Genomic DNA, 22,125 nt, shown 5'->3' with positions numbered 1-22,125 from the left:
GAATTCTACTGCCTGTGGAAGTAGTTACAATAGTTACAGCTTCAGACCAACTTATTTCTTCTGTTTTTATACTGACATAGAAAGTTAGTTCTAGATACTGTAGTGAGGCGGCCTGGCTCCCGACCGGCCCAGAGAGAGAGGAACCAGAACAGCCACCTCAGTGGGCGGAGCCACCGCCGCCTGTTCCCGCCCCCCGGAAGTCAAGGGGTGGGACAGGAAGTATAAAAGCCCGGCCTCAACCCTCAGTTAGAGCCCAGCGGCCGGAGAGGACGGACGCTCCTGTTCAGGCTCCTGACCGGCCGAGCCTGCCCAGAGCCAGGTACCCGGACGGACCAAGCCTCCTCGAGCAAGGTACCCCTCGAGCCAGGTACCCGAGGTGGACTGGCCGAGCCTGCCCGAGCCCGACGAGCTGCCCGAGCGTTCCTGTGACCCGAGTCCAGAGGAGCAGCCCGACTTAGACCGCTTCCAGCTCACCGAGGAGCCCATGATATGGGACCCCGCTGCCGAGCCCAGCGACGAGCAGGTACCCGAGGAGGGGGAGATGGAATGCAGCCCCTGTCGGCTGGGGCACTGACGTGCCCATGTCAGTGTGTTGCGGCCAGGATCCCCACTGACTGCAGCGGATCCACGCCGCTGTTAGGGCCCCGGGCTGGGACACAGTGGAGTGGGTGGGCCTGTGTCCCCCCTGCCACCCCACTCATGGGTGGCAGCCTCCCCCTCCTACCAGCGTTCAGGCAGAGAAGCCTGCACTTACCTGGGCTTCTTGAACTGCTGCCATAGCTCAGTTCCCGTTACAAGGCCCTGAGCCTTGAGCTATTGTTTGTTGCCCTGCCCTGACTGAGGGCCTGGGCCTCCTGAGACTGATGCCGCTGCTTAGCTCCTGCTACAAGGACCTGAGCCTTGAACTATAGTTTATTGCCCCACCTTGCGGCTTACTTGTGGCTCAGCTCCTGAGACAAGGACCTGATCAACTGGTACTATTGTTAGTTGCCCCACCCTGACCTAGGGCTGGGGATTACTGAACTATTGTTATTACTCAGCTCCTGATGCAAGGACCTGAGCCCTGAACTACTTTGTATTGCCCTGCCCTGATTAAGGGCCTGGGCTTCCTAAGACTATTATCGTTGCTCAGTTCCTGAGACAAGGACCTGAGCCCTGGGACTATTGGTTGTTGCTCAGCCCTGCTGTGAGGAGCTGAGCTAGAACTGTTGTGTTGCTGCCCCGCCTGACTGAGGGCTTGGGCTTAAACTAGTGACTTTGTGTGCTCAGCCCTGCTGTGAGGAGCTGAGCTAGAACTGCTGTGTTGCTGCCCCGCCCTGACTGAGGGCTTGGGCTTAAACTAGTGACTTTGTGTGCTCAGCCCTGCTGTGAGGAGCTGAGCTAGAACTGCTGTGTTGCTGCCCCGCCCTGACTGAGGGCTTGGGCTTAAACTAGTGACTTTGTGTGCTCAGCCCCTACCTGAGGGTCTGAGCTAGAACTGCTGTGTTGCTGCCCCCTGAGCTAGGGCTTGGGCGACTGCTGCTCAGCCCTGTAGTGGGATCTGAGCTCCTGGATTCTGGTGTGCTGCCCGCCCTGACCTAGGGCTTGGGGCTTACTGACTCTATAACTGCTCAGCTCCGGCTGCCAGGACCGGAGCCTAGACCTAGTGTCTGCTGTCCCGCCCTGACTGAGGGCTGGGACTCCTAGCAGGAACTGTGTGCCTTCTGTTCTGTCCCTGCTTGAGGGGCAGAACCCCAAAAACCCTTCAGAACCCGGAGACTGATAGGGCCGCCCAGAGAGAGGAACCAGAACAGCCACCTCAGTGGGCGGAGCCGCCTCAGTGGGCGGAGCCACCGCCGCCTGTTCCCCCGACGGCCCCCGAGACGGCACGGCCCCTACCGCGGACTATTACAGATACCTACACAAAGACTCCCACGAGCTTCTACACAAAGTCATAAAGTCAATAGTTCCAGAGTCAATCTGATACATTCCCAACCTAGGGAAATTGGTGGTTTGTTTCAATAGTCTTTCCTCCAATAATTATAAACTGTAATTAATCATTAAACAACTGCATAGCATATTACATTTTATATGATGAACCAAATCATTGTTTGATACATCAAACAACATAATAATTGTACATGATCTTCTAAATGGCACTACAGATGCAAATTGAAAATAATAAATTGGTTTAATAAGAATGGCATAATAATAATTCTTGTATATTTTCCTCATGTATGTTTCTAATAAATGCTTGAGTTTACTGGGCACCTAAAAACTGTGAAAGCTTCCTTCAGCTGTTGAGAAATACTACAAAAGTCACAAATAATTAGGGGCCAATCCTGCAAACACTCAGGCTCCAATGACTTCATGAGGGCAAACTCCAGCACCCCATAAGTCCCCTGACTTCATGGGCGCAGAGGTGCAGTATCTGGGTCTTACTATGACACATAGGTCCCAATGGGAAGTTTTGTGATTGAGTGCTATAGTGCAGAATCAGACCCATAGTGCTTAACAGCAGGTGTAGTTCCACAGTAGTAAGTAGCTGGCATTTGCCTAGATGGTAGTCCAGCTACAGTTCAGCCAGGGCTGGCTCCAGACCTCAGTGCGCCAAGCGCATGCTTGGGGTGGCGTGCCGCGGGAGAGCGGCAGGCGGCTCCGGTGGACCTCCCGCAGGCATGCCTGCGGAGGGTCCGCTGGTCCTGCGGCTCCGGTGGAGCATCCGCAGGCGTGCCTGCGGGAGGTCCACCGGAGCCGCGGGACTAGCGACCGCCAGAGCGCCCCCCGCGGCAAGCCGCCCTGCTTGGGGCGGTGCAATTCCTAGAGCCGCCCCTGAGTTCAGCACACAGAAGTCCTACTGACTTTAATGGAAGTTTGATGTGCAGAGTAATGATAGGATTCTCTCTCTTAATAAGGTGTTGGACCAGTCACTATCATTTCCTTTTAATGAAGAATTAAGAAATGAATGAATTCATATTCATGTTTGACTTCAATTATGCCTCCTAGCCAATCTTGTAAAACACCTAAGTGCTGACAAAGCAATGTATAGTTCTGAAATAAAAAAATCTTTCAGCATTATGTAGGATTATTTTTATGCCACTTCATTTTCAAAATTTCCAGCCAAAAATAATGGCAAGCACTAATCCCTACAAATTGCATGGAAGTGCATCATGAACCACCATCAGAGGGTATCCAATCAATAGCGTGACTGATCTCCTTCTCTTACAGTTCTGGAAATCTCTTCCATGGTGAATTAGGCAAGCTAGAATTTCCAGGATTGCTAAAGTGGTACCATTAACATCAGAGGACTGTATGCAAGGCATCGTGTACCAGATCCAAATTTCAAAGCAAAATCCCCTGGTTTCTAACACAAGCCAGTGGAATGAACTGGAAATTGTCACAGCTTCATGGAAATTAAAAAAATTTAGGCTTTGTTTAATTAAGTATGAAAATAAATAATACATAATTACAGTACATCTTCCATTATTTATTTTGTTATTAAATTCTGCTTATTGTATTCTGGCCCTAAATTTTCAATAAACTGGCAGAGATGAGGATGGAGGTTTTTGAAACTGAAGATATGGGGTATATGGACAGTCAAGGTAGGTGACTTACGATTGTGCAATAAGCACATTAGCTCAATTTCCATTAAAATGACCAGCAGTGGATCAGTTAAAAATGACGACATTTACTTATATTGTCATTTATGTTTCAAGTAAACAGCCTCTTTGGGGGAGGGACCATCTTTTTGTTCTATATTTGTACAGTGCCTAACGCAATGGGGTCCTGGTCCATGACTGAGGCCCCTAGGGGTGACTGCAATACAACAGCCCATTGAGGTGCATGAGCTAGTTCTTAGGCAAGAAGACAACATTGCTCCAATTTATACTCATCCATATTTAGAAGGGGATTTTTTCAATCATAAATTTAAAAAACCCACTAGCACTTATGTATTTTATTCATTTATACTAAATACTAAAGAAAAGGGTGCCTAACTATATGCCGTCCCGAAATGAAAGCTTAAAGTTCTGTAGCAAAGGGTGAATTCCGTAGCTGTGGGATCATGGAATTTAGGGGCCCCTAAGTATACTAGGCAAGAGTTGGTTAGGGTGGATGATTATAAAGCTAAAGCAAAGTTGAGAAGTTTGAAAACCACAAAAGCGAGTTATTGCTTGTCAACTCTAATAGATTGAAAATTATTTCTGTGTTGAATCCTTGAAAACAAGGTTTAAACCAGCCATGACATAATGAAAAATATATATTTTTTCCATGTCTCGTCAGCATTTTCATCCTGTGATGGAACTTTGAAAGTTCTTTGCTGCTGCTTCCTCAGGTTTTCCAGTGATGAGATTTTAGGAGTGGGGCTCACACGAATCTATTCAAGTGTTGGTTTGGAGGTGAATTACTGTTCAAGGGAGCAGACTTAGCCCTGGTCTACACTATGAGTTTAGGTCGAATTTAGCAGCTTTAAATCCATTTAACCCTGCACCTGTCCACACGACGAAGCTGTTGTTTTCAACTTAAAGGGCTGTTAAAATCGATTTCTGTACTCCTCCCCGATGAGGGGATTAGCGCTGAAATCGACCTTGCCAGGTCGAATTTGAAGTAGTGTGGACGCAATTCAACGGTATTGGCCTCTGGGAGCTATCCCAGAGTGCTCTATTGTGACTGCTCTGGATGGCGCTTTCAACTCAGATGCACTGGCCAGCTAGACAGGAAAAGCCCTGTGAACTTTTGAATCTCATTTCCTGTTTGGCCAGCATGGCAATCTGCAGCTGAGTGCAGATCTCATCAGCAGAGGTGACCATGATGGAGTCCCAGAATCGCAAAAGAGCCCCAGCATGGACCAGACGGGAGGTATGAGATCTGATCGCTGTATGGGGAGACGAATCCATGCTATCAGAACTCCATTCAAAAAGACGAAATGCCCAAACATTTGAAAAAATCTCAAGGGGCATGAAGGACAGAGGCTATAACAGGGACCCGCAGCAGTGCCGTGTGAAACTTAAAGAGCTGAGGCAAGCCTACCAAAAAAACAGAGAGGCAAACGGCCACTCCGGGTCAGAGCCCCAGACATGCCACTTCTATGATGAGCTGCATGACATTCTAGGTGGTGCAGCCACCACTACCACACCCTTCTGCTTTGACTCCGTCAATGGAGTAGCACACAAAAGGAATGCAGGTTTTGGGGATGAGGAAGATAGCTCATAGCAAGGAAGTGGAGAAACCGTTTTCCCCAACAGCCAGGAACTGTTTCTCACCCTGGACATGGAGTCAGTACCCCCCAAACCCACCCAAGGCTGCCTCCCAGATTTGCTAGGTGGAGAAGGGACCTGTGGTGAGTGTACCTTTGTAAATATTATACATGGTTTAAAAGCAAGTGTGTTTAATGATTAATTTGCCCTGGCATTTGCGGCCAGTACAGTTACTGGAAAAGTCTGCTAACGTGTCTGGGGATGGAGTGGAAATCCTCCAGGGACATCTCCATAAAGCTCTCCTGGATGTACTCCCAAAGCCTTTGCAAAGGTTTCTGGGGAGGGCAGTCTTATTCCGTCCTCCATGGTAGTACACTTTACCACGCCAGGCCAGAAGCATGTAATCTGGAACCATTGCATAACAAAGCATGGCAGCGTATGGTCCCGGTGTTTGCTGGCATTCAAACAACATCAGTTCTTTATCTCTCTGTGTTATCCTCAGGAGAGTGATATCATTCCTGGTCACCTGGTTGAAATAGGGTGATTTTATTAAGAGGACATTCAGAGGTACCCATTCCTGCTGGGCTGCTTGCCTGTGGCTGAACAAAAATGTTCCCCACTGTTAGCCATGTGGTGGGGGGAGGGGTGAAGCGATCATCCCAGAGAATTGTGTGTGTGTGTGTGTGTGTGTGTGTGTGTGTAGTTAGTTGGGTTTGTGCTGCACATTAACCCGAAAACCGCAGCCCCCTCCTCCTTTTAAATGGCCAACCCATTTTAAATGGCCAACCCAATGGCTGCTTGGTATGGGAAATGAGGGCGCTGCTGTTTGAAACCATTCCCACATGTTATGAAGGTTAAAGAAGCCAAAAGACTGTGTGTCTTACCATGGCTGCCTGCAAGCCGTGAAAAATCTCTCACATCAAACCGCCATACCCTCAATAAAAGGCAAAATGCAACCTTGTACCGAAAGCACATGTGCTATGTAATGTTAACAGCAAGGTTTACCGTGAAAGAGTGTACCCATTGTTCTCTAAAATGTGTCTTTTTAACTACCACTCTCCCTTTTTTTTCCTCCACCAGCTGCAAATGTTTCAACACTCACACTATCTTCTCCTTCCCAGGGGCTAGCAAAGGTTAGAAGGCGAAAAAAATGCACTCGCGATGAAATGTTCTCTGAGCTCATGCAATCCTCCCACACTGAAAGAGCCCAGCAGAATGTGTGAAGGCAGACAATGTCAGAGTCCAGGAAAACACAATATGAACACAAGGACAGGTGGAAGGCTGAAGATGATAGGTGGCATCAGCTTGGTGACAGAAAGCAAGAGGCAATGCTGAGGCTACTGGAGGAACAAACTGATATGCTCCGGCATATGGCTGAGGTTCAGGAAAGGCAGCTTGAGCACAGACCACCGCTACAGCTCCTGTGTAACCAACCGCCCGCCTCCCCAGGTTCCATAGCCTCCTCACCCAGACGGCCAAGAACACGGTGGGGGGGCCTTCGGGCACCCAACCACTCCACCCCAGAGGACTGCCCAAGCAACAGAAAGCTGGCATTCAATAAGTTTTAAAGTGCAGTGTAGCCTTGTGCTTCCCTCCTTCCCCACCCCTCCCGGTGCTTCCCTCCTTCCCCACCCCTCCCGAGCTACCTTGGCAGTTATCCCCCTATTTGTGTGATGAATTAATAAAGAATGCATGAATGTGAAGCAGCAATGACTTTATTGCCTCTGCAAGCGGTGATTGAAGGGGAGAGGGGAGGGTGATTGGCTTACAGGGAAGTAGAGTGAACCAAGGGTTGGGGGTGTTTCATCAAGGAGAAACAAACAGAACTTTCACATCGTAGTCCGGACAGTCATGAAACTGGTTTTCAAAGCTTCTCTGATGCACAGCGCGCCCTCCTGTACTCTGATAACTGCCCTGGTGTCCGGCTGCGTGTAATCAGCGGCCAGGTGATTTGCCTCAACCTCCCACCCCGCCATAAACATCTTCCCCCTTTCTCTCACAGAGATTGTGGAGTGCACAGCAAGAGGTAATAACAATGGGAATATTGGTTTTGCTGAGGTCTATCCAAATCAGTAAACTGCACCAGCACACTTTTAAACATCCAAATGCACATTCTACCACTATTCTGCACTTGCTCAGCCTATAGTTGAACAGCTCCTGACTACTGTCCAGGCTGCCTGCGTACGGCTTCATGAGCCAGGGCATTAAGGGGTAGGCTTATTTTCTGGTCTGGGAAGAAAGTCCCTTGCTGCAGCTTTTGAAACTTGAAGCTTCAGAGTTCCTGAAGATGCGAGCGTCATGTACCTTTCACAGCCATCCCATGTTGATGTTGGTGAAATGTCCCTTGTGATCCACCAGTGTTTGCAGCACCATTGAAAAGTACCCCTTTTGGTTTATGTACTCACTGGCTTGGAGCTCCGGTGCCAAGATAGGGATATGGGTTCCGTCTATTCCCCACCGCAGTTAGGGAATCCCATTGCAGCAAAGCCTTCTACTATGACCTGCACATTTCCCAGAGTCAATACCCTTGATATCAGCAGCTCTTTGATTGCGTTGGCTACTTCGATCACAGCAGCCCCCACAGTAGATTTGCCCACTCTAGATTGATGCCCGACTGACCAGTAGCTGTCTGGCGTTGCAAGCTTCCACAGGGCTATCACCACTCGCTTCTCAACTATGAGGGTTGCTCTCATCTTGGTATTCTTGCACTTCAGGGCAGGGGAAAGCAAGTCACAAAGTTCCATGAAAGTGTCCTTACGCATGTGAAAGTTTTGCAGCCACTGGGAATTGTCCCAGACATGCAACACTATGCGTTCCCACCAGTCTGTGCTTGTTTCCCAGGCCCAGAATCGGCGTTCCATGGCATGAGCCTGCCCCATTAACACCATGATGTGCACATTGCTGGGGCCCATACTTTGTGAGACGTCTGTGTCCATGTCTATGTCTTCATCACTCTCGTCACCGCGCTGCCATCGCCTCCTCGCTTGGTTTTTCTTTTGCAGGTTCTGGTTCTGCATATACTGCAGGATAATGCATGTGGTGTTTACAGTGCTCATAATTGTGGCGGTGATCTGAGCGGGCTCCATGCTTGCCGTGCTATGGCATCTACTCTGAAAAAAGGCGCGAAGCGATTGTCTGCTGTTGCTCTGATGGAGGGAGGGGCAACTGACGACATGGCTTACAGGGTTGTCACACAGAATGGCCCCCTCAAGCATTAAACTCAAAACCCTGGGTTTAGCAGGTCAATGCTCAAAATTCACGGGGGTGGGGGGGAGCAAATGAATACAAAAAAAATCTGGTCTCTTTATTGTTTTGATCCACCTCATCTCTCTTAGGCCTGGTCTACACTGGGGGCGGTGGTCGAACTAAGGTACGCAACTTCAGCTACGTGAATAGCGTAGCTGAAGTCGAACTACCTTAGTTCGAACTACTTACCTGTCCTCACGGCGCGGGATCGACGTCCGCGGCTCCCCTGTCGACTCCGCCACCGCCATTCGCGGTGGTGGAGTTCCGGAGTCGACGGGAGCGCGTTCGGAGTTCGATATATTGCGTCTAGATGAGACGCGATATATCGAACTCCGAGAAGTCGATTGCTACCTGCCGATCCGGGCGGGTAGTATGGACGTACCCTTATACATCTTAGGCTGGCAGCAAACGGTGCAGTACGACTGCTAGCCATCGTCATCTCCCATTATGCCCAGGCGCCCCTGACCGACCTCACCGAGGCTGGCCAGGAGCACACGTCTGCCCAGGTGCCCCCGACTGACCTCGCTGAGGTCGGCTAAAAGAGCACCTAGGAGACAATGACGATGGCCACCAGTCGTAATGCACAGTCTGCTGCCAAAAGGTAATGAGCTGCTGCTGTGTAGCAATGAAGTACCACGTCCGCCAGCACCAAGGAGACGTACGGTATGTGGTATGTCGTCTGCACGGGTAACCCAGGAAAAAAGGCAAGAAACGATTTATTGCCATTGCTTTCATGGGTGGGGGGCTGACAACATTTACCCATAACCACTCGTGACAATGTTTTTGCCCCATCAGGCATTGGGAGCTCAACCCAGAATTCCAATGAGCAGTGGAGACTGAGGGAACTGTGGGATAGCTACCCACAGTGCAATGCTCCAAAAGTCGACCCTAGCCTTGGTACTGTGGATGCACTCTGCTGACTTAATGGTCTTAAGTGGGGACACACAATCAACTGTATAAAATCGATTTCTAAAAAATCGACTTCTATAAATTCGACCTAATTTCGTAGTGTAGACATACCCTTAGTGAGGAAATGGAGTGATGTGACTGAATAGATAAGAACCAGATTATCACTGGTTCCTTCAGAGGTGTACAAGACTCAGAGAGGGAGCAAAGAACATTCTCCATGAAATAGCGGCCAATCAGAGTGGCAGTCCCTGTGTTCTTCTGGATTTACAGGCTGCATTTCTCCAGAGATCCCACTGGTGCAAGTCACCTCCAAAAACTTATTGTAGAGAAGGCTAGGCTACCTTCAGGAGCTCCTGCTGTTGCAGCAAACTCTACATCTTCCCCCATGTGCCAGTGGCCCACAGAGAAGAAGGATGGTCCCGTGGTGAAGGCATTGGACTGGAGCTCAGGAGATCTAGGCTAAATTCCTGACTCTTCCACAGATTCCCTCTGGGTTACCTTGAGTAAGATACTTAGGATCTATGACCCAACAAAGAACATAAAAACATAAGAACGGCCACACTGGGTCAGACCAAAGGTCCATCCAGCCCAGCATCCCATCCTCCGACAGTAGCCAATGCCAGGTGCCCCAGAGGGAATGAACAGAACAGGTAATCATCAAGTAATCCATTCCCAAGCACATTTAACTTTAAGTATGCAAGTCGTCCTATTTATTTCAATTGGAGTACTCACATGCTTAAGGTTAAGCCCATACCTAAGTGTTTTACTAGATTAGACCCTTAATTTTTCTGCATTTTCCAGTTCCCCTTCTATAAAGTGGGGATATTAACATTTCCTTTGTCTTCTCTATTCAGATTGCAAGACCTCTGAATCACAGACTGTCTCCTACTACATGTATGAACAGCACCTAGCACAATGGGGCCCTGATTGTGGTTGAGGCCCCCGGGTGCTATTGTAGTACCAAGAATAAATAATATGTCCCATAAAGATTTCAGTGCTATTTGTGAAAGAACAGATTTGATTTTTCTGACTGACTGAAATCTTGTCATGGAATTTTTGCATTATCCTTTCCAATTCAACACAATCTATTGGTGGTCATAAAATGTCCTCATCTTTAAAAACAACAATTAACAACATCTTGATGACAGCCAAGGACTTAATGATATAACTATAGAAATATTGTTACAAAGGGCAAAAAACAACAAAATGAAGGACTGGCATCATATTCAGGGCAAGCAAGTGAGACCACTCATGGATTATCTTTAAATTACTTTTTTAACACATCGTTTCTCATTTGTCTCTCTAGCCCTTAGCATCTGGATCTTGTTTAAAGTAGAAATTGGGCTCTTAGATAGGATTTTTAGTTGCTGATGACTAGTTTTATGAAAAGATGTTTGCTGCGCTGAGAGAGAATACACACACTAAATTTATGGACTTATTCAAACATATTAGAGGCTGCCTGACATATATCAAATAACTTTCCAGTAATAACCACAAACACACAGAGGAGCACAAGTGGAATTATCTACTCCCTGCTATGGTTTCTGGAGCTCAACCAGAAACTCAAATAAGAATCAACTATCATATTACTCAAGTTAAGCATGTTGGGAAACATTCTACAGTCAGCCTGCAATCTCACATAAATTAGTTTCTATCTGCATATATTAGGAAGGTGTTTGGATATTGCACATATAAAATAAAAGGACAATTAAGTTCACAATAAAGAAATACAAACATGCATTTTCATACATTTCAGAAGTTGCTTATCACAATAATTAATTAAATGCATTTTGTGATGGAACTGCAAAGCAAGGGACTGTGGTTCACCCATACCCCGGACAAGGGGAGCTGCGAGCAGCTGTACCTGCTGATGCTCAGGTAAACAAAGCATCTCGCGACCCGCCAGGGGCTTGCCCTGAACAAGCCATGAACCAAGTTTGGGAACCCCTGCCCTAGGGGCTTGGGCTACAGAGTGGCCTCAATAATTAGAATTTTAATTAATGTCAGAATGCTCTAAATATATGGTTATACTCAGATCCCACAGGAATGGAGTTCCTGATTTAGATTTTGTGTTCTGTCTCATGCAAATATTTTCTACCTGAATAAACTGTTTTCCATCATGTGATTATAACCTTTAAGCGTATGTCTACACTGCAATTAAAAACCTGTGGCTGGCTCATGCCAGCTGACTTGGGCTTGCAGGGCTTGGGTTAAGGGGCTGTTTAATTGTGGTGCAGACGTTCAGGCTCAGGCTGGAGCCGGGGATCCAGGACCCTGCAAGATGGGAGGGCCCAGAGTTCAGGCTGCAGCCCGAGCCCAAATGTCTACACTGCAACTAAACAGCCCCCTTGGCCAAAGTCAGCTGGCATGGGCCAGCCATGGGTGTCTAACTGCAGTGTAGACATACCCTAAGAGTGCTGCTTATCTGAGAATCTTATATCATTCTTATAACAAATTCTTTTATTTTCTTTGGCTCATTTTATCCATTTTGGTCATGCTTTAGTCTTAACACTTATGTACTGTATGCATTAACCCTATAATTTTATTAAGTAGCTATTTATATCTAGTCCAGTTATAAATATCTTGCTGCATTTCAAATAAAAAAGGCAATATATCTGGTTTGCTTATCATTTTACCAGAACTGAGTGTCTTCGTACTCTGTCAGTGTATAAAAAAATACATTTATGCCAAAATTACATTCTGGACAGCACATCTTATTGGCAACCATACATTTATACAGTACATTAAGAAGTTTCTGTCTCAATTTTGACATACTTTTTAGGGCTGATTTCAGACCCTTCTGTTAAAGGGTTACTATAGTATATTAATGTTTATAATAAAGACAACTTACTGGAGGTCCGGTTTCCCCTTTTGGCCCTCTTGTATTCTCCATTTCAAACATTTTGTTAAGATCTTCATAATCATAACTGTAACTTTCAACATCAATTTCATAACCGTTTTCTGCATCATAAGTCTCGTCAGCATCAAATGCACCTTCCTCCCATGGATTGAGCTGATTATCCAAAGACAGGTCTACGGTAGCCCTGTATAGTGTGGTGTTTAAGATTTGCTGCATTTCCAGGGGTTCGTCTGAATGCTGCTTGGCCTTTACTTGTGTTTTTGCATCTTTGATCTTACTCTGTTTTACATGAGAAATGAGGAAGGGCTCACTTTTTCCGCCTGCATTTTCTGTGGCATTATCTGAACTATTTTGAGGTGATCCCAGGGTTTTTTTGGTGCCATTCCTCTTTTTGATCAAGCCCTGTTGATGAATTGACAGACTGAAGTTTTCCTGGACACTTGCTTCAGGTCTAATTGTTGTGGACTGAGGTTCAGATTTTACACGCTCCAATGGAGTAACAGTTCTTAATGCTAAGGATTCAGGTAGGGTATGGATTGGTGCAGTATTGTTAATAGGAAGGCTTAATGCTTCTTTCTGTGTGTACAATGATTTATGTTCAGATTGGTTGTTGTCACCAAACTGTTTGCTTGGAAAGTTTACAGACACCCCAGCTGATGTGTCGGGAGGTGCTGGCAGAGATCGGTATGTTTCAGCGTGGCGACACTGCTGTTTTACATATTTACAATAGTTTGCAGAGGCTTGTGCAGAGGGGATAATATCCAGTTGACATATTACTCCTTCAAAGCTGACAGACTGAGAGTTCATCCGTCCTAAGGTAAACAAACCATCCAAATCAAATATCTGTACTTTAGAAAGTGTTTCCCTGCTGTAATATTTCTTTCCACACTCAGCAAACATTGAGACTGCCTTGTCTCTAATGTCAATAGCAAATGAATGCCATTGTTCATCATGAATACTGTAATCAAAATATACAGACTGCTTCCCTCCAATATATACCACTACCTTCCTTGGTAGCAACTGTACACCAAACTGCAGTCTGTTTTTGTTTCTAATACTGAAAAGAAAAGCATTGTTTACTCTATAAGAGTGTAGCCCAATCAATAATGTGAACTGATTCCCTAGACTTGATGGTATGACTTGAGTGATAGGGGATTCAATGTGAGCATCTCCGGTTAAAACAATGCCTGATGCTGTTAAGAGAACCCCCTGAGGTAATGGAACAGACGACAAGGGCATTGTAGACACTGTTGATGGATGTTGTGTGTCTTTCCCACCAAGGCCTAACTGGTGAAGAACATCTATGCCTGCAAAAGAAACAAAAAGAGGAGGGGGGGATGTATTATTGTTTTATTTCATTCATATGCTCATAAATTGATATATATGCATATATAGCATATAGACACACACACACACACTAATATCAATACCATCATCTGAATACAATTATATTTCACAGAATGAATGTACTGTATACTGTTAGGTCACTAAATCCCAAAGTAAGATGCATCAGTCAGTGATTTAAATGGAGAAACCTGACTAAAGTCAGCTAAACTAATGAACAAAACAATCCCCAAGTTGTTTTTTAAAACCTGAGACCCAGCTTGTCTCCTCACTTGGTTCACCCACAGGAGGTGCTATGAGGGGAGGAATCTGTGTGATGATTCCTTCATAGAGACACCCCCACACACCATGCACATCATTATCCTATGGGCAGGGGGAGTTGCCCTCTTTGCAAAAGTCCCACTTCCAAATTTGACAGGAATTGAGGCAGAGAGGACCCATGCTTCCACTTTGGTTCTGGCCTCCTACACTCCCCTGGCTTTGATAGAATGACCCCAACATTGCCAAGGACTCTCCCCAGCCATAACTCCTGCTGCTGTATAGCATGGAGATTGAGAACTGTCCATGTACATTTATTCCCAGTACTACAGTGGGATTACGACTTGGTGAGAACACTCTCACAGCATTCTACACTCCAACAAGCTCCCAAAACTTAAAACATGGAGCAGCTAATTTACAAAATGGAACAGTTCCCAATTCCTGTCCTCTCTCCATTTTCCAACAGACTGAAAGCAGAATCCCCACTTACTCTAAATTCACATCCTCACTACTAATCTGCCACTTTCAAGCTGGCAAGAGGTCATGGATTACTTACATACCACCACAGTACCCTCCTTTAAAATACTTCTTTTAAATTAGACAAAACATGCTGCACTTTTTTCTGTTAATCACTCATGCTACAATGCTTTACCCTGTGGCATAAATAACATTGCTCAAAACACAAGGTAGAATTTTGTTTAAAGACGGATGACCAGCATATTAGCACAGCAACAGCTCACCAAGTACAATAAGGGAACCTCTGGTTAGGCAGAGAGGTAAGCCTGACAGCGGAGATATTGAGTGTATTGTGGATATGCTGCATTTGGTACGTGAGGAGGAGAGCTGCTGCCATTCCATCAGGGTGCCCCACCCACCACGCAGTAATGAGGCTGGCTTAGAAGGAATGGGATAGCCCTCAGTTGCAGATATCTGTACCACGAGACAGTCAGGGGAAGAGGAAAATAAAGATTTTCCCAGAGGGACAAAGGGTGGTAGCTCAATGACAACATTCCTCTGCTGAGTTTACTTGTAAAGGGCATAGAGGAGGTAAACCATGCAGAAGCAGTCTGACCATGCAAAGGAGAAATAGGCCAGGTAAGGGAGGGGAATCAGCAGGACAAAAGTGCCAGTGCTCTCCATCGTTTAGCTCTTAGGCTAAAAAGTCCCCATCCTGCCCCCATCCTTTCTGTTGATCAAGAGGCTGCAGCTATACAGAAATGATTTAAACTAGGATTGCATTATAGTGGAAAAGAGAAAAATGTTGTAATCCATTAACATGTAGCACTCACGAGATTGCTACTACAAGTGTGTGGGTCACCTCAGAAGGATCCTTGCTGTACAAACTAGTTTTGGCCCTGAGTGGGGAATAAAAGCCTATTTCCTCCCAGAGGGTGAATATATTCTGATCAATTAATAGAGATGAGAGAGTAGGCCTCTGGTTGAATTTGTTTGGTATCCAACAGTGGGACCATTAAGCTATTACCCCTGCCTGGGGAGAGATTAGTATTTTCCATCGTATTTTGGCAGAGGGTACTTTGTGCTATGTAATTTGTGTTTGCATTATGTAAATAAAGCTGAGGCTTTTTAACTATTAAGTGGTTTAAATGAAATTGGGAGTGGCCAGTGGAGGCTAAGGATTTCTGCCAAGGTTAAGGGAGTGGAGGCATAGCTACAAATAAAATGAAAAGACAGCAATTGAAACAAATGGATATTCACAATATTAGATTTCCTTTTCCAACTCTCCCACTCTCTGTTTACTGAGCATATTAGTAGCAAATGTTAAGAATAGACACATCTTGGCTCAGTTTCTATAGATAATACAAAAAAGCTGGAGATTTCCTTGGAAGTGTTTTAAAAATTGGAACCAAAAGCATAAACCTGAGTGCACTGTACAGCTTGAAAATTAATTACACACCTTTACAGAGTTTGCAGTAGTGCCAAGATTGTACTGGCAGGTAGCCAGCACAGACCGGGGCAACGGAAAGCATATCTTTGGAGAAAATCATAGATACCTGACAATTTCTTAGGATGCCACAAAGTAATTACCGTATATACTCATTCATAAGCCGAATATTTCTGGTAAAAAAGTGACACATCAAAGAGTGGGGGTCAGCTTATAAACGGGTCTACACCAAAATTTGATGATTTTAAACTCTATGGAATCATTGAATTGAATATCTAATACATTGTCATTTTGTTTATCTGGAGTGTTCACAGGCATGGAGCCCCTCAGCTCTCTGTGGCCACGGTTCACCGTTCCCAGCCAACGGGAGCTGCGGGAAGTGGTACCACGTCCCGTAGCTCCCATTGGCTGGGAACGGCGAACTGTGGCCACTGGGAAGTGAGGGGCTCCATGCCTGTGAACGCATGCCAACCCCTGAAATATAGGGCAGGCTTATGAAAGGGTCTTACAGTTTTTGGTATTTTTACCTATCCATCTTGGGGGGTCAGCTTATAAACAAACAGGCTAATGAACAAGTATATGTGGTAATTTATCCAGGCTGTATTTTAATCCATCATAAACCAATAGGAAATACTTGATTGCTATGCAACTGCCAAATTTAATGCATCTGGTAATGAAAAATCATGATTTGCCATGGGCTAGATTCTGCTTAGTCATGACATGTGTGCACAGGGGGAAGAAGTACTTGCATTGCTCTTGCAAAGACCAGGTAAAATTATAGTTCCTATGCTCTGGGGAGTGCAGGTGCTCCCCTGAGGAAATTACACCCCAAAGGAGGCAGCAGCCTGACCCCCCTACGTAGTGGCCAGCTGAGGCGGTTGGCTGCACAGGATGGAACAAATTGCACCCTACAAAAGGTTTGGTGCTACCCCCAGGGGAAGTGTCCTCCTAATTCCAGGCTGTGCCTAAATGGCACATTTTAACGCTATAAACACCTTACGTTTGTGATGGATTGTGTTTGTGTTTGCAAAACGACATGCGTAAGCACGGACTTTGTCAGAAGGATCAGCATTGAAGGATAAATCAGAGATGGCTCAAACAAACTGGGCTATTAATTATTTTTTTAAATCACTGTCCATTAAAAATACTGTACCTCCCTCTGAAGTAATAACACAACTGCCCAAAGTCAGGCAGTTCAAATGTAAAGATGACATTGATGGACTTAATACAATCCTATCGCCTTTAGAAATACAGCACAGGAAGGAGGCCCTCAATAACCTAGCTAAGAGCTTCCCTCTTAAAAATGCATCAGCACAGTATTATCACAGAGCTTGATTGTGTCAGATACACTTAGCCCAGAGAAAGGGACAGCAGTGCTGTGAGGTGCCACACTGCCCTAGGGAAACACTAGGAGGCATTGTGCTTCAAAGAGCCAGAATTTCTTCCAGAGCTTAGAGGCTACTTGTCTGCTGCCACACTCCTTAGCTGGGTGCAGTATACTCCCTCCAGTGCAGCCAGCCTGCTCCATAGGCCAGTGCGTGTTGTGTTTGGCATGGGGAGGGAAAAATGAAGCTCTGGCCCTGGCTTCTTTAGGGTACTGTGCACCACCAAAGGAGTAGGTCCAGAGTGCAGGGATTACACTGGCCCTTGCATGGGCTCTGGAAGGGGGACCACAGCTCCTTATATGCCCCCCACCCCACTACTGTGCACCCATTTGAGAACCAGCCAGAATCTGGCCCATAATGGTTGACTAGGTAGCTCAGAGGATTTGTAATAGGATATAGACACTTTCATCCCCAGATCAATGACCAAAAGTTATTACTTCATGATGGCTATTCAGTGGCCTGTGGGCAGTGGTGAGCTGGAGCCGGTTCACACTGGTTCGCAAGAACCGGTTGTTAAATTTAGAAGCTGGTGCAGAACCAGTTGGTAAAGGGGCTGGCAGGTGGGCAAACTCCATCGGCCACATCTGGCCCGTGGGACCATCCTGTCCGGCCCACCTGAGCTCCCAGCTGGGGAGGATCACCCAGCCTCTCCCCCGCTTCCCCCCCTCACAGAGCCCCAGCGCACCACGCCGCCGGCGCCAGTGCTCTGGGCAGTTCTGCAGCTCCTGTCGCTTTGAGTGGCATGGTAAGGGGGTGGGGCTGCGAGTTCCAGCGGGCCGCGCAGCATCCATACACACTGCCCTGAGCAGCATGGTAAGGGGGCCGGGGCTGGGAGGAGGGGTTGGATAAGGGGCAGGGAGCGGTTGGAGGGGTTGGAGTTTCTGGGGTGGTGGTCAGGGGACGGGGAATGGGGGGCTTGGGTAGGCGTGGGAGTTTCGGGGTCTGTTGGGGTGGTGGTGGATGGGGTCAGGGCAGTCAGGGGACAGGGAGCGGGGCGAGTTGGGTAAGGGGTTGGGTCCTGCAGGGCTGTTAAGGTGGAGGGTCTCAGGAGGGGGTGGTCAGGGACAAGGAGTGGAGGGGTTGATGGGTTGTGGGTTCTGAGGGAGGTAGTTGGCGGGGCAGGATGTGGGTTGGGGTCGGATGGGTGGGGGAGACAGGCACGTGGGGCTTGTACTCACTGTGTGGTTCCCTACCAGGTCTTTGTTGGCACTTTGGCAGTGGGTCCTTCACTTGCTCCGGGTGAAGGACCCGCCGCCAAAATGCCGCCGAAAACCCGGAGTGAGTGAAGACCCCGCCCACCTCCCCGCCACCGAAGTGCCACCGAGGATCCAGTAGGGAACCGGTTATTAGGATTTTGGGAGCCCATCACTGCCTGTGGGAATGAGGTTTGTGGTCTTAACGGTTCAGTATGTGTGCCCAAATCACAAAAATCATCACTACAATTGGAACCTAACAGGTGAAGAACTGAAGGGCCATGGAATGTGAGCTGCACTCCCACCTCTAGAGTTTATCCTTCTAGCTGGTTGTTGTGATACATTGTGGGGAGGTAGTATGGGAAGACTATTTGGTGAATGGCTCAAAGATTTCAGTTTACAGAGCTTTAAAAGAAATTATGAATAAATAAGTTAATGAGCAGCAGTCATTTTGCATATTAAATGGAAAAAGCTCCAAGATGGCAAGCCTCCTGTGACTTCAAAGCTCCAAGTTAAATATCCATATCCATCAACATGAGTACTGTAACCTTGTAGTGTTTTCATCCTTATGATTTCTAAAATAAATAATATTCATTTTCATTTCATGGCCTTTTTTTCAATAAACTGTATGGGTGGAAATGTCATTGGTGAATCTGGTTGTCATTTAAGCAAGTGAGAAGAGTAAACGTGGACATCACAGTAGAGGTGAGCTAAAAGGTGGACTGTTTGCTGAGACACTTGAAATCCGCAGCACACAAACTTTCTAAAGTCAGTGTGAGTGGGAGTGAAAATCACGTTAGTATCTGTGCCAACAACCGTAGAGAAATTGTGCTCAATTCTTGGTTCCTCATTCTGTTTATTTTGAAAAGTACCCGATGCTCCAAGAGTTTTTAGAAACTATTCTCTTAGTTTGCTAAGATACAAAAGCAGGATAAATTTAGTTTTTTTTGTTTCAAAGAATGGAAAAAAGAATCTCTCTAATTCCATCATAAAAGAATAATGGAAAAAGGAAAAGAACCAAAGATCCTCGTGAAAAAGAAAGCATAAATGCTTTTTACACCCGCAATATACTAGTGCCCTATGAACAAGTGATAGCTCAGGAGAGGGCTAAAAACAAAGCAAGCACAGAATGAAAAAAAATGACACAAAAGATTAAGTGGCAACAAATCACCCCAACTATACTGCCATACTTACACTGTCTATGTCCTAACATGCAGCTACAAACTGTTTCTGGGTATTTGATTTCTGGTCAGGTGTGTGGGTTTTTTGGTCGCTTTTGAATACATTAAGTTTGGTTTTAGCTTTCAAAATTCATCATGGGTTTTAGGAACATCTAATCCTCTGATCTCTTTCCCCATTATGAAAGCCATTATTTTTCTATACCCATTAAAGGTCAGTTGTTTTCCCTTATGTATGTCTGCACATCATCTGTCTTCACTTACTCTTTTACCCAGTAAATAAGAGCATATTTGTCACACAAATTGCTATGGCTTTTGCAGCCTGATGCTTTTCTCCTTCTTCCCTAATGCCCTGCAAAATTCATTGAGTTGTTCCATCACTGAGGGTATGGGGAGCGAGGGGGGTGTGTGTGGAATAAACTTTGGCTCTCTCTCTTCCCTATCCCTTTGTGGCACCATCCACCAATAGTAGTGAAGACCACTGAAAAACCAACAGCCCCTCCCCCCAGTTTTTGGCCACTGAAAACTGCAAAATTTAAAGTTTTTTGTGATTTTCATCTAAAACCTCAAAAAATTGCCAGAAATGGATTTTAACATGTCAAAATGTAAACATCCACCAAAAAGCCATTTTCCACTGAAAAATACATTGCCAGAAAATTTTCAACCAGCTCTAGGCACCGCATTGGGAGTCAGGTGACTTGGATGCCCAGTTCACCAGCAGATATATAATCATAACAGCCCCAAATAATGACAGCACAAGAGACTGAAACTGCAGTGTTGTGTGGCAACAGTGATATATAAACTGCAGCAATCACTATGTAGCATTGTCAGGATACAACACCCTGATTGTTTTATGGCTCTGCATTTCCATCCTACCTTCAGGAGGGCTGACACATTTTGTATAGTGGGGGTGCTGAGAGCCATTGAACCAAACTGTGAACCCTGGGTATGATGAAACCACTTTAAGCCAGGGGGTGTGTCAGCACCCCCCAGTACCTTTAGTTCCAACACCTATGTCTCTCTTATCTCTTTTTGCTATCCCTGCCACTCATGGCAGCTGTGAGGAAGATAGGGTGACCAGATGTCCCGATTTTATAGAGACAGTCCCGATTTTTGGGTCTTTTTCTTATATAGGCTCCTATTACCCCCCACCCCCATCTCGATTTTTCACATTTGCTGTCCGGTTACCCTAGAGGACGAGCTACTTGGGGTGTCCTCCCCACTTCAGCCCTCCTAGTATGCGGGAATGTACCCTTCTAGCTGTTTGGTCAACTCTGCAGCGGGTAAATGCGACTGGCCAGCTCAACATCACTGTGCAAGTCCAGTTGCTAAGCACTCCCTATGCTGCATCAGGTTTTAGTTAACATGGGGAGCACTCCTCTGACTGATGCTTGAGTCCCAGCGGAATAAGTGAAGCAGTGAACAGGGCTGGCTCTACAGTTTTCGCCGCCTCAATCAGCGCGCCGAATTGCCGCCGTGGGCGGCGGGGGCAGTCTGTGTGCCCTTAGAGCGGCAGGCACGTTTCCGCGGCGGCAGCAATTTGGCGGCAGCTTCTATGTTTAGCTGAAGCCGCCCTGGACAGCTAAACATGGCAATTCGGCGGCAGCTTCTATGTTTAGCTGTCCAGGGCGGCTTCAGCTAAACATAGAAGCTGCCGCCGAATTGCCCTCACCGCAGAAACGCGCCTGCCGCCCTAACGGCGCACGGACTGCCCCTACCGTCCACAGCGGCAATTTAGCGCGCTGCTTGGGGGCAAAACAACAGGGACTGCCGCCTCTTACAGAATGCTGCCCCAAGCACCAGCTTGGTATGCTGGTGCCTGGAGCCAGCCCTGGCAGTGAGTACCAATTAGACCTGTGGGTTGTGCATGCAGAGTTCCCCAGACTGACTTGTGGCTTAGGCCCGGTACATACAAGGACATTTACACAATGCATTGCTTCTCAAGCAATGTGTGCATAGCTGCCTTGTAAGAACAAGAGAGGAGGGAATGCATATTAATTACTCCACCCAGAAACATGATGTTTGGCAGAATAACTACCAATATAACCTCTCCTTTCAACATATCAATCAGAAACCAGGTACTAAGATATTCTTAATGGGTGGCATCTAATCTTTGGCAAACTCCCTAGATAATTCTGTGAGCAGCTTAGTACTGTCTCTGGATCTGCTATGTAGTTTAACAGAGGGATAGGCTGCTTGAATTGTCTGATATTTTGCTGCTTCTTTCTTTGAATTTCTTTTGATTCTGAGAAATCTAAGCAATTTTCTCTTTCACAATATGGTTCCTCACAAATCATTCTGCAATCTACCATACATTTAAACGACTTCTTAAAGAGAGATTTTTAGGAACTGAAATTTTGCAGGCATGGGCATCTCAATATGTCCTGATGCCTTTTCCTATTTAAAATAACCCACATATGTTTTAAAGCAGAAAACTTTCATAAATTAGTGACTTTGTATGTATAACTACTTTTTACAGCCTTTTATATTACCCTCTCAAAGAACCACATACTAGGCAAAATTCATGCTGGTGCAGGCTGCCATTGCAAGGCCAAGTGTATTATTTTGGTCCCAACTAAGCCCTTAATATAGGACTTAAATAGAACTGAAGTATTGCATAGGACATCTGCTTTAGGGGGAATTTTCATTTAAGGAGATTTCCCATTGAGTTACAT

General features: G+C 46.2%; 1 protein-coding gene across 1 annotated transcript in view; it reads right to left on the bottom strand.

The window, feature by feature from the left end:
• COL24A1 (collagen type XXIV alpha 1 chain) overlaps positions 1-22,125 on the bottom strand; it is a 246,219-nt gene that overhangs the window by 209,945 nt on the left and 14,149 nt on the right. Inside the window, exon 3 of the mRNA XM_039484094.1 lies at positions 12,181-13,496. Within this exon, the coding sequence (XP_039340028.1) occupies positions 12,181-13,496 (1,316 nt within the window). The remainder of the gene's footprint in view (positions 1-12,180; positions 13,497-22,125) is intronic.

The sequence above is a fragment of the Mauremys reevesii genome, linkage group 8 (genome assembly GCF_016161935.1).
Source record: "Mauremys reevesii isolate NIE-2019 linkage group 8, ASM1616193v1, whole genome shotgun sequence".
Taxonomy (NCBI): domain Eukaryota; kingdom Metazoa; phylum Chordata; order Testudines; family Geoemydidae; genus Mauremys; species Mauremys reevesii.
The sequence above is the reverse complement of the archived record's forward strand: the minus strand, read 5'-3'. Positions and strand labels throughout refer to the sequence as shown.